The sequence below is a fragment of the Pyrus communis genome, chromosome 16 (genome assembly GCF_041283825.1).
Source record: "Pyrus communis isolate YQ-2024b chromosome 16, ASM4128382v1, whole genome shotgun sequence".
Taxonomy (NCBI): domain Eukaryota; kingdom Viridiplantae; phylum Streptophyta; class Magnoliopsida; order Rosales; family Rosaceae; genus Pyrus; species Pyrus communis.
The window spans coordinates 9,083,151-9,098,635 of NC_142580.1; the positions used below are offsets into that span (position 1 = coordinate 9,083,151).

The following is a 15,485-nucleotide window of genomic DNA, read 5'->3' on the forward strand; positions in this document are numbered from 1 at the left end:
AATGAACACGAATAACCAAGAGTATACAAGAAGCTAAAAATGATGCATATTCATTTTTCATCTGTATTCATTATTTTTTCTGTAAAATGGATATCAGCAAATCCAATCCAATCTAGAGGGATAAGGATCTGAACCAATGGGTCTGATGAATAGGCCATCATGAAAAACTGTCATTGAGGTACGCAATGGTTTTTAATTTCGTTATATTGAAAGGAATCGAACCTCGAATCTATCACAATCCCAACCCAATAACTAACCCTCCCTCGCTACTTGGGCGAACCGCAAAATCTCTTATTTACGAATAATGTTTAATGTAATCAATGTCCTCCACTTTTCATTTGAGACATTACACAAGACCCAAATTATGAAAAGTTGGTGAGATTACAACTTGAACTTGCCAAACCCAAGGATAATCACAAAGGATACTCAATTTATTGCACCAGGGCAAGGCTTGTTAGTTTCTCCTTACCGGTCAATGATTTCTTCTTTTTAGGTTTCCTTTTGAGGAAGGAGAAAGGTCGGAGAATGAATCTTGAGAAGCGACTTAAGGGGTCCTGGAGACCTTCCATCTCGTAGTGTCCAAATCGCCAATCTCTCTCAGTATACGGCCGCTGTATCGGTTCATCAAGACCTCCTGTTATCACAATACCAGCAAGGACAAAAATGCCATCCATTAATCAAAAGAATATGATAAAGGACGACTATTTTGAAGTGCCAATAAGAAAAATGCAAAAGATAAGTTAACCTCTGCGTGCATGGGAAAAATTTGAAGGTTCTAAACAACTGCAGTATTGTATGGTGTACAAGGGTGCATTTCCAAGTGACCACCACAGAGTTCTGTTGGAACCCAAGGGAGCTTCACTCGTCCAGCGACTCAACGGTAGACCTATCTTTTTACATTAGTTTCATTCACCTACCAATCTAGCCTATAGGTTATCTCATCTGGGGGCTGACCTAGTTGCATGGTGAAACCTGCTCTAATATCACTTGTTAGAACCTATGGATGATCTTAAATTCAATGAGGACACTCGAATCGTAGAATGTTTATTGATGGATTGTTTACACAGAAGCACCCTCTTGATGGATGACACAAAGAAAAGAAAAAAAAATGTAGAATTGAAGACCTCATGGTTTACCTGCATACATCAAACCATGCTCATTAACTTCCCGATAAAATGGTCGTGTTCTTTTTGCTTTAGCAGCTTGATTGAGGTCATTCCAAGCTTGTGCCCGGTCATCACGTGTAATTTTACCTGTTGTCACCACCTGAAATGAAAACACACGCCAAAACTTTTAGCCAACAGCACAATTGGGGATGTATTAGGGGGAAAGAAGCAGAACATGGAAAGACACATGAGCGAGGCCAAGAAAAAATATTAACCTTTGTAAATAGATGGTAAGAAGGACGTGGAATCCGGGCCAGATTATTGGCACGGTCAACTGCTACAAGTCCAAACTTGGGACCATATCCATCTGCCCACTCCCAGTTATCAGAAATAGTCCAAAACAGGTAGCCAAGCACAGGGACACCCTATAAATCAAAGTATCAAACCATACGCATTTATAACACCCATGATCACCAAATTAAGGTATTTAATTAAGAAAACAACTGAAAAGTGCAGTGGAGAATCAAACCTTGGTCTTGGCTGCAAAAACAGAAAGCAAATGCTCTAGCAGATATGGCCGTCGGATCAAATCTGTCTCATCAGCTACCCCATTTTCAGTAATCATGAAGGGTACATTAAGATGTTTATATTTTTCATGGAACTGAAGAAGCACACGGTACAAGCCATCTGGATATACCCCACGTCCAGATTCACTATACTCATCAGTCTCTACTAGCTTCAGTCCAGCACCACACACCACTTCCTGAAGGGCAGAAGATTAATGCTATAGTGAACTTTGTTGCTCTATAGGAGGAGGACGGTGTCAGTTTAATTAGTTAGAGAGGTGAGGAAACCTGCCCATAGTAGTTTATGCCTATAAAATCCAGCTTGTCAGAAACACTATCCACATATGAGTACATAGTCAGGGAGTTCGCCAGTGAAACAGCAGCAACATCGAAGAGACCATATGGCCGCATAAATGAGACATGGTGTGCCACGCCAACTACTGGTTTTGATGAAGACCTGACAAAGTTAAAACACAAAGTTCACTACAGTAATAATTAAACGCAACATATGTTATATTCTTCAAAAAATCTTCTTTCCAGAGCTTGTATGAGGCAGAGAAACCTTTGTTCATGAATATATTCATAGGCCTTTGAGTGTGCAATGGCCATCCAATGCATAGCCTGTTGGAAAACACCAGTAGGTAAAGCAGAAGTGGCCGCCTCTAGCATGTCAGGATGACCACCAGGCCAAGCACCCGCACAATAGGTAAGCATACTGAAGACGTGAGGCTCATTAAATGTTACCCAATAGTCTATCATATCTGAGACACTGTCAACAACAAGCCTGAAAAGAAAAACAACAAACGATTCAAAGACCAAAAGGAAAAGGGAGAGAAGGAAGACTACATGATAAAAGGGTAACCGCTAGCATAATTTAGACAGTCTCACAAGTAATGAAAGTAATCAGAACATCAAAAGAGAACTGGTAACTCTACCACTGAAAGGACGACTCACTTTGTAAAGTCCATGAAATAATCAACTGTTTTTTCCATTTTCCAACCTCCATACTCTCCAGCCCATGGTGGTAATGAGTGATGGAACAGAGTTAACATCACCTTCATTCCATATGAACGGACCCTGCTGATTATCCACTTATATCGCTCCAACGCTGCATAATTGACCTAAAAAAAGGGACATCGTTCATAGAGTTCAGTCAAACTTATAAAGATATTCCTTTTAAACTGAACAAACACAATGTATTAACCTGAAAATATCATCAAAGCAATATCCACTAACTTGTCAAACATCATATTTTTATGAAAATGTTAGGCATGGATGAACCCCATATGGCAAGTTAAGTCCTGTATCATTCCTGATTTGCCAAATGCTTGGAAACTACATAAACAGTCAGCATCAGACTTACAGTTTCTTTTAGCCCATTGAGTGGTTCTTCTGGCATGATTCGTGACCAATCTATTCCCATTCGGAAGACACTGATTCCAGTATCTTTAGCCAATTTTAGTTCTGTATCAGGATCAGACCAAAACCTTAGCCTCTCTTCTCTGAGATTGATTCAAGAATCCATTTTACCCACAAAACAACGCAAGATAATATGAAACTGATTAGTGTCAAATAAGTTTGAGAACCAGAAATAAGCATGACAATATGATGTCTTGTTTTGCAATTTACTTAAATTTCAATTGATCAAGTTTAAAAAATGAGGCTTACGGATGCACAACGTTGTGCCATGCAGCTACATTATGATGGGATTCTTCGTTTGGGACAGGTGTTTCTACTTCTTCTTCTTCTCCTCCATCTCCTTCAATATACTTCTCATACCCTCTAATCATGGCTTCCATAGCTATCTTAAGAGGCTTCCTTTTCTTATCCGTTTTCCCAGCTTTTCCTGGTAAGGAAACTGGCTGAGATCCTCCATCACCAGTAGCAGAACCCATTATAGCATCTGCTGTTTGCAGGTTCCCCTGTGACTCTGATTGGTCAGAAGGATTTTCTTTTGCAAACTGGAGCCAAGCATCATCTAGCCTGTCCTCAACATGGGCTGGAGCTGTTGCCAACCCGAAGAAAAATTCATCCCCCCCTTCTGCACACCATCACATTACAGAATACTTTTATGATAAACTCATTGAAAAATACACAGAGACAAGTGCTTCTGAAATCTGAGAGCTAAAATCTGAAGAACCTAATCTCGCTTTATCTGCAACCCGAAGCAAACACAATACTTTGATGACATAATAACAAATTTGGATTAATACAAAGTACTTGTATTCCTAACCTTTAGAGATATATTTCAAAGTCAAGTGCAGTAATGCATTTGCAAAGACATAAACAACGGATTTACGTGTAGATGTTTCCCAAACCTGATATATTTCAAATTTCAAGTGCAGCAAGGCATTTGCAAAGACATAAACAACGTTTCTACAAATACTCTCTTTCACGTAGTCATTTGCAAATGCCTCTTAACGCATTGTATATGCTCATTTCAAATCCCTCCATCTAATCTTTTGTATTGCATTCCTAATTCAGCCTATTCTAATACCTTAGTACACGCAAATCCCTCATATAACATAGCCTAATTGATCAAACTCGGGCCTCCAGCCCCAATTTTACCCAAAACAACAAGGACCAAACTCATAAATAGCGAAGGTTTAGCAGTAAGTTCCACAAATATGCATGAACGTGTACATAGAACCAACTGTTGTACCGTCTAATATCAAAGTAATTACACAATAAGCTTTGAAACACAACTCGAACCGCGAAATCATTGATCAAAGTCATCAATTGGCAGCAATATTAATTAAACTCAGCTTATGGCCATCATTAAAACTGAGTTTAATTAAACACAAATTCAAGTCATTAAGGATCATAAACTCGATTAAAGTTCAAAATTATGATTTTCTTCATTTGTTCATTCCTCAATGTCATTACTACCTCACAAACATCAGAAGCAGAAAACATCAATTGCTACTCCAAACCGCACCAAAATCTAAGCTTCGTCAACTCATCCACATATAAACAAGCAAAGCTTCACGTTTGAGCAGATTATAGAACTAATCAGTAGACCTAGGGTTACGGTATGAGCAGTTTAGGAAAAATTACAGTACCGTGGAGATTGAAGTCGGCGAGAGTGTCGTCGTCCTCGTCGTCGGAATCGTCGATCGGAGACTGGAACGGGCGGAGATTCTTGTTCCAAAAGCGCGAATAAGAGTAGGCATTTGCGGCGACTGTGAGCGTCACTAGTAGCCCGGCGAGCTTCGTCGCCGTGACGAACAGAGGCACTACCGCCATTTCTGATTGAAATCAACCGCCCAAGCTCGAACTGAGCATTATTAAATGAATTACTTAGCAACTGTGCCGTTTTGATATGAAATGGAAAAGCCTATCGTTAATTTGCACTGGAAACCATAGGAGTCGCCCACGTGGCAACCGACGTTAACTGTGTCATAACGGAATTTGTGTGGCGGGTGGGACCTCCTTGTGCAGAGAGCAGTAGAGTGCACGCTAGTAGGTGATTGTGAATGTCCGTCGCTTGGCAATTGCATGGCGGATGCCGCGTGGATGTGTTCTTGGGCCTTTGGTTCTAAATACGAAGGTGAGGGGCTAAACTGGCCCAGTTATAAGCTTTGCAAAAGCCCATTAAGGCCCAGCCCATGTTTTCTTAAAGTCTTAAAATTGTATTATCTTACTCGAATTCCATTTATATTCGGCATTTTATTAATGGTGTAGCTCATTGTTTGACTCGTTTTGCTTTAAATGCAGAGAATGTGCGTATTTAATTTGAGGAATCTCCTGATTTTCGCTGTGGTGTTCTTTCGTATGCTAATTTACTATATCGTTCTTTTTACAACAAAAATAATTCAAGGTGTTAAGTATTGAATACCAACCACGACTTAGTTATCAGTGTAGAGAAAATCAAATGGTGACATTTTGGTGATTTAGAACGTTTGGCTTGTATATATCTAGAAAATTTGAAAGAAATGAATCAATGTGGCGGCACGTATGAATGGAGCTATCCTAAACCCATTCAATCTATGAGTTGTCTTGAAATGAAGAGGGGTGATTACAATGTAGGAGAGACTGATTAGAATGTTTCAAGATTATGTGCTTGAAGCATAATCCCTTTAATTTGTTTTGAGATTACGTTGTTTAGAGACATAAAACTGATACATTTGTTGATACTTTAATATAGTTGGGTTTTGCAGATAATGATAGGGTCAATCTCTATTAGAGAGCGTATCAGTTTTGTGTATTTAGAGAGAATAACTGTAAAATTAGAAGATAAAAGTTTTATCAATATTTGTTCGTTGTTACAATTTGACACATGAGCATAAAATTTTCATTTTGTAATGTCAACATATCTGTTGATTTGTAAGAGCACATGACTTCTTAATACATCATGACATATTACTAATTTGTAATCAAAATTGGATGGATTTAGAATTAAGAATTGGGAAGGAACTAAATTGATGAGGAGTTAGAATACAGATGTCTATAAAAAGTTGTTACTGAACAATCTAAAATTAGAGTAGAAATGATATCGATTTTATATAAACTATTTATTAATTCACATAAATCAAGAAGGAAATGAATTTGATTTTTAAAATTTTGTACAAGTTGTTGGGTTAATAGAATGAATGGACAAACTTGAAATTTTAGAAATAATGTGGGGACATAATATGTAAGAAAGATGAATTCCTGATTATATATACTTGTTTTCTAGGAATCAGAATATTACTCCTTAAAGAGTCTATTTCTCTATAACTAAGAGTTGATTTCGTTATTTTGTGCGGCTCCGTAATTACTCTTTATTTGGTAAACACACAATAATCCATGATCAGAATCTGTTTTCCTAATTTGATTTGAATTATGGATCAGCTGTAAACGTGTCATACAAAGCTAAGTAATGCTCATTTTTAACAGTATAATTTCATGAGTGGGAGCTTTGCATTGGAGTTTGCACTAGCAACAACGAAATGGATGTTACCCTTCTGCCTAGAAATCATAGGTGGTCCTGCCGACGAGCACCAAATTCAAATAATTCACACACATGCACTGATGCACATGCACACACACTCACTCTCTCCGTGTCTCTGCAGAATCTTTGCAGGTCTGTTTTTTGTTCCTTTCCTTCCTCTTCCCCAAACAAAAACCAAACGGGAAGAAAGAAAGAAGAAACAGAAAAATAAAGCAAGTATATATACCCAAACAGCTCCTCTACGTTGGACATGTCCTGAAGCTCTCTCCCTTTATCCCAAAATTCAACATGATTGGTTTTGGTACTGCATATCGATCACGTCACTTGACGGCAACAAAAGCTTACTCATCCACCTTTAATTCTAGCTAGGGTTTCCACTTCATATATATGCATGTATGCCTGTTTCCTAGTATTTACTGTGATTCCTTTGTGTGCATGTATAGTACGTCGTACATGAAAAACCCTATCCATCCATGCATAGGTCACGTCAACCTTCCCCATTTGTACAAGGCAAACCAAGCTGTTGGTGCCTCATCTTTCAGTTGTCGACTGCAAATTATACATTACGTTTTGCAGCTGCTCCATTGATTGTTTTCAGTCATTTTATACGTACTGTATATTAAGTAATAAAAACCTACTGCGGTGAAAAAAAAAATGAAGGATGCCAATATAAATAAGGAGATGTTCATGGTCCTCAGTTCAGTAATATATATGTTAAGCCACATGCATGTTAGGTACATCCACTGATGTACTAATTAATTCAATGTGCCCAATTTAGTGTAGGGCATGTTTGGGAGTTATTTTAGAACTGTGAAAAGTGCTTCCATGAAATTTAAAATAACGTTGTGCTTCCTAGGTGGTTTGGTATTAATGTTGTTTCTAGATTGTAATTGAGTATTTCGGTGCTTTCTGGAGATCGTGTTCCTTTTTGTTCTTCATTTAAAAACTTGAATTTTTTTATGAAAGTTTTAGTACTGTGCTTCAAATAAAATTCTTTTAAACAAAAATGTTTACAAACATAAGTGTTTTCTACATAAACAACAAGCACTTTCAAACATGTCCTTCTTCCTAGGTCGTATGGCATTAAAGGTGTTTCTGAATTATAATTGTTTTTTCTTCAGAATTTAATTTTTTTTAATCAAAGTTTCTATATAAAAGTGCTTTTAACAAAAGCACTTATGAACATAAACGAGAATTTAAACATGCATGTAATCTCATTCAACGCTCATGCTTAAATTAAAATAGGTAGACTGAGTTACTGAGGATATTGACTGGCTATATAAGATTAATTAAAACATTCAATTAGAGTAAGAGCTGGTTTGGTATTGCTGTGCTTTGAAAAAAAACTGTTTCTGCTGTGCTGTGAGAATAAATAGCTGTGAAATAAAGCAGCAGAGTGTTTGGTAAAAATTTTTGTAAAAGTGTTTTTGAAAAAAAAAAAGCAGTATTATAGTGTTTGGTAAACTTTTATGTAAAACAGATGTGAAAAACAGCCGGTTTTTCAAAGCTAGGTTTCGCAGCTTCTTGTTTTTGGCTTTTTTTCTTCCAAAATTGTGAAGAAAACCTGAACCTGAATGTTTACCAAACACAAAAACAACTTCCAGCTTTTTTTTATACCAGTTTTTTTCAGAATCACCTCAGTATCAAACCAAGCCTAAATGGCATCATATATGAGATTGAGATGACGTAAAGCCAATCAGAAAAATATGGATATAACAAGAATCTGCCGCCCTCTAGAGCCACTTTAATTAGAGACAGCTCACAAAATATTTCTAGGTTCACACCAGGAATATGACATACACTATTTAAATCTGTGTCTATGACAAATAAAATTCACTGATTAGTGTTGTTTGAGCTCAGAATTTTATGGCACAGGCAGGCATGAACGTAACTTCTGATCTCAAATTTTGATATGCGGCACTTGTGAGCAAATCAAATCAAAGATTTGAGACTTTAAATAAGTTGTAAACTTTGTTTTTTGTTCTACACGGATGAACCAATTCAGATTCAGTGCCAGCTATGCTTTTTACAGTGGAGCAATCTCCTAATTTGGCACATAGACTCGTAGTTGCCGCCGGCTCCAGAAGCAAACAAGCCGGTTAAAAGAAAGATATTTCTCAAGGCTCTGAGGAGTCAAACCTTGTGATCAAATGTTAATTAATTAATATTAATTAACTAATATTAACAAAATAAAATAGGGAGTTTTAAATAAACACTCTCGGTATTGTTCACTTTGAACAAAAAACCACATTTTTACCTTTCCTTGGTATTATTCACTACACCTTTATTTGTCATTTTTCATTAAAACTTAAATTTTTTTAAATTTTTGGTTAGCTTTCCTAATAAAATATTGAAGAATGCATGCCAGGGAATACTAGGGAAGGTGATCACTTCCCTTTACTTTGACCATATCTTGGGAGACTGTGATTGTAATGCTCCCCCTTCCCCGTACGCCCTTGAGGTTCCATTACCAACAAATCTCAATTTTATATAATGTTAGAACAAAGATAGATTTTTGCAGTCCAATAGAAAACTGTCGATTTAAAGTTTCTTGCAGTTGCCCAGATTCCCTGTTCCCCATCTCTTGTGCTGTTTTTATGCAAGAAGTTAAACTTATGTGTATGTAACTATGCTGCATATAGAATATACCCTACATCCTAACATTAGCCAAGCATTTTCTACTTTGTTTGCTAGCGTGAAGATTAATTTGAACCTAAATATTATCATCACCTAGACGGATTTAAATAATTTTATTATATATCATATAAATAAGATTCTGTTTATACTTAAAAAATACATAATTGTATTATGATACATAAAATTGCATAATAGAATGACATATAAATTAGGCTTTTTAGCCAAAATGGTCCATGAGATTTGCATAACACATCACTTTGGTCCCTGAGATTGAAAATCAATAGAAATGGTCCCTGAGATTGTCCACCATCCATTATTTTGATCATTCCGTTAAAAACTCTGTTAAGTGTCCCAGATCTCTTGGCCGAAAGTTTGGGCAATTTTCAAAGTTTCGTAACTCAATCGTTTCTTAACCAAATTCGACCCATAATATATCAAAATGAAATAGGAAAGTGTAGAACAAGATTATACCTATTTGGAAGCTCAATGATTGCCCGAGATGGCTGGAAAATAGCCTGAAAGTTAACTGGTCTGCGGGAAAACTGGAAAACTCGCCAGAAACTAGATAAACTTTAAACATTCATAACTTCTTCAATACTCAACAAAATCGACTGATTCAAAATAAAAAATTATACTTCTCGACGAGACAAAGAGAATGATATTTTTTTTCAATGGTTAAATAGCCGTGGTTTGGCTGGAAAACGGCTCAAAAGTGGCTATCTTGGTCTCAAGTTAGCCACTTTCAAGTCGTTTTCCGGCCAAACCATGGCGAATTAACCATCGAGAAAGGTATCATTCTCTTCATCTCGTTGAGAAGTATGATTTTTGTTTTTGAATCACTAGATTTCGTTGAGTATTGAAGAAATTATGAACGTTTAAAGTTTACCCAGTTTCATGCGAGTTTTCCAGTTTTCCCGCAGACCAGTCAACTTTTAGGCTATTTTCTGGCCATCTCCGGAAACCATTGATCTTCCAAATAGGTATAATCTTGTTCTACACTTTTCTACCTTCATTTTGATATATCATGGGTCGAATTTGGTTAAAAAACGATTGAGTTACGAAGTTTTGAAAATTGCTCAAACTTCCGGCCAAGAGCTCCAGGACACTTAACGGGGTTTTTAACGGAATGACCAAAATAATGGATGGTGACAATCTCAGGGACAATTTCTATTGATTTTTAATCTCAGGGATCATAGTGATGCGTTATGGAAATCTCATTGACTATTTTGGCTAAAAAGCCTATAAATTATAAAGTATTAGAACATAATGAACACATGGAAACAAGCATATAATGTGTGTCCATCTAAGTATTCAACAATCCCCTTTCAATTATCTTTCAATTTATTGAGAAAAATCAAATGCAAAATAAAAGTTATCTATTTTATGTCTAAGTGAGAGTCGCAACCTAGGTAGGTACTAGGCGAGTATGGGCGGGTTAGGTGGATGCCAGGGTGGTTTAAGCGGTTTGGGCTACTTAAATGCCATTTCTTAATTTTCAAACACCTAGGAATTAATCGGAGACGTAGCCAACTGCCTAGCACTTAGGCGGGAATTTTCAAAACAGTGAAGCCACTTAAGTTAAGCTTATAAGTTCACCACTAAGACTTTCTAATGTGAAACAACATTCCACGTCCTCAATCACCCTCTCGCATGCAATTATACCCAAACTAAACAAATAGACAACACATAATTGGGTGGCATAGACCACATTTAACCAATAAGTATCACACGTGAATCAACTTGCTCGGATATCATAACAAAATTTGAAATTTCACAACAAACTCAATTGTCAATAAAGAAAGTAGATTAATTATTTACAAGAACATAAAAGGTCCCATAACTTTTCCATGTGCGACTTTTTAATAATGTATTTTAGTGAAAACCCTAAAAAGAATTTCTTCAATATCAACCCATTGACTATATGACCACCTCAAAAGAATGAGCACATATATGAGGTCCAGAGCATCGAAATATATTAGTCTCTTGGACATGAGGTAATGTCATTGCCCTGAAAACTGCAATTATTTCATAATCTATCTATATAAGGGGAGAAAAAATTGTTAAGCTTTGATACTTCCGTACGTCTTAGATACGCTAAGGTAAATGAATGGGTTCGAATCAAAATTTGTACGGTTGACTAGGCCTAAATTCAAAGACCCAATTTATAAACAGGATTTTGAAAATCTTTTTACTACATTTTTTATAAATATCATTAAATTTTCTATTAAGAAGAAAGTGAGGAAATAAGATTGGTGCGAGGCATAACATCTTTTAATATTAACTAGAGAAGTTTTAGTAGACCTATAGCTGGTTAGTATATACATAATTTGATGTACACATATATATATGTAAAATTAATGGAACTAGAGTATACATGGAAATCTAATTTTTTTATGTATAGGGCTCATTTGGAAGTGCTCAAAATGATTAAAGTGCTCAAAATGATTAAAAGTGTTTTTTGTGAAAATGTTATTGAAAGTGAAACCAATATTTTAGTAAAAATTCTAATTGATCCTGAAAAAGCTCTTAAAATATTTTATGCAAGAAGCACATATCTGATGTTTCATTAAAAAAACGCTTAAAGTGTTTTTGGAATCCAAAACTAATTTCACCAAAAACATTTTTAGTCATTTGAAATGCACTTCCAAATGAGTGCATAGTTGATGCATTGTAAACTGCACAAGGATCATTGTAAATTGTAAATTAAAATTAGTTTTGGTGATTCATAGCTAACCAAGCTGACTTTTGCTAATTAATACTCAATGTTCAGGCTCTTCCTTTTTAAACAAAACAAAGGGAACTATTATTTTATTTTTTATTTTGGTAAAAAAAAAGTTTTGTGGAAGATTGGTTATTCTCACCACCAACGTCAAGGTATACTTACAATCTCAAACCGGAGTGACTCACACTTTACACTTAATTGTCAACTGTAATTAGTATGAATTTACGTAAAAATTTATAAATCGCGAAGTAACGAGAACCAGTAGCTGGGAACTATTATTTTTTTTGGCTAAGTTACAATGGAGTCTACCGTACGTGGTGTAAAATTCCGGAGAACCACACGACCACTCGGTCCACTCCCTCCACCTGTGGACCCAACGGCCCAAATCCTGCCATGCATACATTGGAACAGTGGGAGGTCGGTAACAGATTTTTAAAGTGAATGGTATTTAAACGGCAAACGGTATATTATATTGTCAACTATAGTTGGTTCGTTCTCTTTATTAGACTAAGATATAAGTTCAAATTTCGCTGTTGGTAAATTTTAGCAATTTGTAAAAACTAGGGGTGGAAAAAATTCCCGAAAATTTCAAACCGAACCGAAAAAATCCCGATCCCAAACCAAAAATTTCCCAAACCGAAATTCCCGAAATTTTCGGGATGCTATCCCGAACCAATCCCAAAATTTCGGTATGGGATTTGGGATTGGCTTCTCGATATTTCGGGAATCCCATACCAAACCGAAAATATATAATATTAATTACTATATATATATATTTATACATATATATATTATTCTTTTATAATTGATGCTAGTAGTTTCTAATTCATGCTCAGCAACCTAGAATGCCCTACACCTTGCATATTTTTCATGTTCTGTTTGATATTTATGTGGATTTTATTATTGCTGTTGTCATGGCTGATGATTTCAGAAGGCTTGATTCTTTTGTCTCTCAACAGATTGCAAAAAAAGTTTAATTAATTTGAATTTTGACTATGATAAAAAGAGTCAAGCATGCCAGTGTTCAATTAAATGGTAGTGTGAATGAAATGAAATTCCTAGTTCATGAATGTGTTCTTGAATTATATATTTGAAGAACAATTCATAATTTCATATTTCAATTTGGGATTCCCGATTTGTCCCAAAATCCCGAAAATATTTCGGGATTCCCGAAATTTGGGATTCCCGAAAATTTGGTTTGGGATTGGTCTTCAAATTCTCATCCCGAAAAAATTCGGTTTGGGATTCGGGATACTAGTTTCGGTATGGTATCCCATACCGAACCACCCCTAGTAAAAACTGAAAGAAAAAAAAAAGGCTACACCCCTTTATAAGTTTTCAAAGAAGTTTGTGATAAATTATGACCTTGAGATGGAGTAACTTCCGCACCTACTAAACTTTTCGTTACAAAAAAAAAAAAAAATTATATTTCTTCATGTCTCTTATAACACATGAATTTCCTACCGGAATAAGTAGGGAGGCACATTGACCGACCGTTATTTACTTGCCCTTTTATCATCACCATTTCAACGTGGGGTGGCCCGGGCAGCCGTACAGCCATCGGAGAAGAAATTATTCATTGTGATCGGAACACGGATGATACACCATGTGTTTTTATATAAATGTTGAAAATTGTATTTTTTTTAACTTATTAGTTTTTTAACACACATATCCCACCGTTTGTATAATAATAGTACCACTTCGTGTTCCAATCACATCGAAAAATCTCTACAACCATAGAGCAAACTATGTGCTGACGTCAGTCACCAGTCCGTTTACATTCTTTCTGGGCCTTGGACCTGTCGCTGTCAGGTCCATCAGGGCAGCCCACTGCTAGTCCTCCCTCCTCCCATTATAAACCTCGCCACTACCCCTGCACTTTTTTCCACATAGAAATTTCCATTGTTTCTCTCTTCTTTCATTCTGTCGATGGGGGATTCTCAAAAGCTCTCTTCAAACATGAAATCTAGACACAAATTTCCACTCCAAGGTATGCAAAATCTAAACCATTTTCATGTATGTATACCTTGTGCTAATATACAACACGTCACGCATTAACTTTCGAGTTCTGATGAGATCCGTTGCATATGTGTTTTCGCAGACTTTCTAAAAAGCGAAGACCAAAACGGAAGCTTTGAATTTGGGACGAGTTTTGTGGTGGTGTTGAAGGGAGGTGGTGGTTGATGTGAATTTGGTGCTATCCTACCTGAGCTTTTTCTTCGTATTTCTATATTCGTCCCTACCGTATTCTTTCATCTTCTACTACTTCTGCATCGATCCCTTCCCTTCTTCTTGACCTTGTAAGACCTTTTCTTGACCTTGTAAGACGTCACGCCGGGTCTGTTGTCTTTGTTTTGCGTTTCGGTTCAACCTTTGTGTCGGAATTCACTGATATAGAGTTTGGCCTCCGTTCCTCATCGTTACCGCCCAACTCATCTTCTCCTTCCTTGTCTATCCCTCCTGAGCTGTTCCACAATTACCTCAAACTACAAGCCCACCATAGCAAATCCTCCATCAAAGCAAGGACTCTTTTGCCGGTGGTCCTCCAAGTAGGGTTGTAAAAATGTAGAAATTCAGAAATATTAATGAGTAGTGACATACATATATGTTGTTTTTATTCAGTGGGAAATAAATATAAATAAAATTTTATTTAGTTTTGTTATTATTGCCTGCAGCTGTTACTTATTCTGTGAAGGCAATCAATTGGAAATGTATTATTGTTGTGAGTGCAGAAATACTGAAATATGCTGTTGGCAGTCATCAGTTTCGTTGTTTTATATGTTGTTGGCTGAGAAAGTGAGAGAATAAATATTCTCTCAGATCTGTGTAAGACTTCCCACTCGTGACTGCTGTTCTCCTATCCGACCCTAAGTCAACAAGGTTTACTACTTTGCAAAAGTTGGGAGGGATCGTCCATCATACTCGATCTTATTTTTACTTACAAAGAAGATATTTCCACGACTCGAGTTCGCAACTTTAACTTTTCTGTTGCTCCTATCTTATGTACAAATTGAAATAATATCAACTGTATTATTGGAGGAAACCCTCTTTTTTCTTTTTTCTACCAGTAAAGTTCTTCATCCAAAAGCTGATGTCCCTTTTTTCTTTTTTGTTGATTTTTTTGGTTAATTTTATCCCTCATAAATGTGCTGACCTGAGAGTCTGAGAAACTTAAAAATGGGGTGATATTTATTTATATATGTGCTCATTTTTAATCAGTGAATTCATCCACTCACAAATGTCTTAGTCTTGGTCATAAATGGACAACTTGGCCGCATTTGACTCAAATCTAGGGTTTGCATGCACTAGTTGATAACTCAAATCTAGGGTTGAATGTACTAATTGCAGCTGAATTTACGGCTAAATAAGCGTTGAAGAATATCAAAGAATTTAACGAGTAATGACATATTACAGCACAAATACGAACATGCCTTGTGAGTAAAAGAGTTTGTAACTCAAATGATTCATTGCATTTATCTATGCATCCGTAATATAGCGTTCAAATCTCCTCTATTGGTTCA

General features: G+C 36.3%; 1 protein-coding gene and 1 long non-coding RNA gene across 2 annotated transcripts; one reads left to right on the forward strand and one right to left on the reverse strand.

The window, feature by feature from the left end:
• Window positions 1-270: 270 nt before the first annotated feature.
• Window positions 271-5,080, reverse strand: SFR2 (Glycosyl hydrolase superfamily protein). The gene is made up of 10 exons (XM_068471297.2): window positions 4,735-5,080; window positions 3,341-3,713; window positions 3,036-3,174; window positions 2,627-2,793; window positions 2,235-2,456; window positions 1,961-2,129; window positions 1,636-1,869; window positions 1,382-1,531; window positions 1,137-1,266; window positions 271-634 (listed from the first exon to the last, which is right to left on the reverse strand). The coding sequence occupies exons 1-10, from the start codon at window positions 4,916-4,918 to the stop codon at window positions 432-434; spliced, it is 1,971 nt and encodes a 656-aa protein (XP_068327398.1). The 5' UTR covers window positions 4,919-5,080; the 3' UTR covers window positions 271-431.
• An 8,760-nt stretch (window positions 5,081-13,840) lies between these two features.
• On the forward strand, window positions 13,841-14,727 carry LOC137731711 (uncharacterized). Its single transcript, XR_011068283.2, has 2 exons — window positions 13,841-13,954; window positions 14,066-14,727. It is a non-coding gene; the product is annotated as an uncharacterized LOC137731711 (long non-coding RNA).
• The last annotated feature ends 758 nt before the right edge of the window (window positions 14,728-15,485 follow it).

What these genes read in the sequence shown, in the direction of transcription:
- SFR2 (XM_068471297.2), bottom strand. Translation starts at nt 4,918, where the DNA reads ATGGCGGTAGTGCCTCTGTTCGTCACGGCGACGAAGCTCGCCGGGCTA. An exon ending in GAATATATTCATGAACAAAG is followed by an intron (nt 2,130 to 2,234) that starts GTTTCTCTGCCT and finishes TAACTTTGTCAG; the next exon opens with GTCTTCATCAAAACCAGTAG. An exon ending in TTTTTGCAGCCAAGACCAAG is followed by an intron (nt 1,532 to 1,635) that starts GTTTGATTCTCC and finishes TTTGATTTATAG; the next exon opens with GGTGTCCCTGTGCTTGGCTA.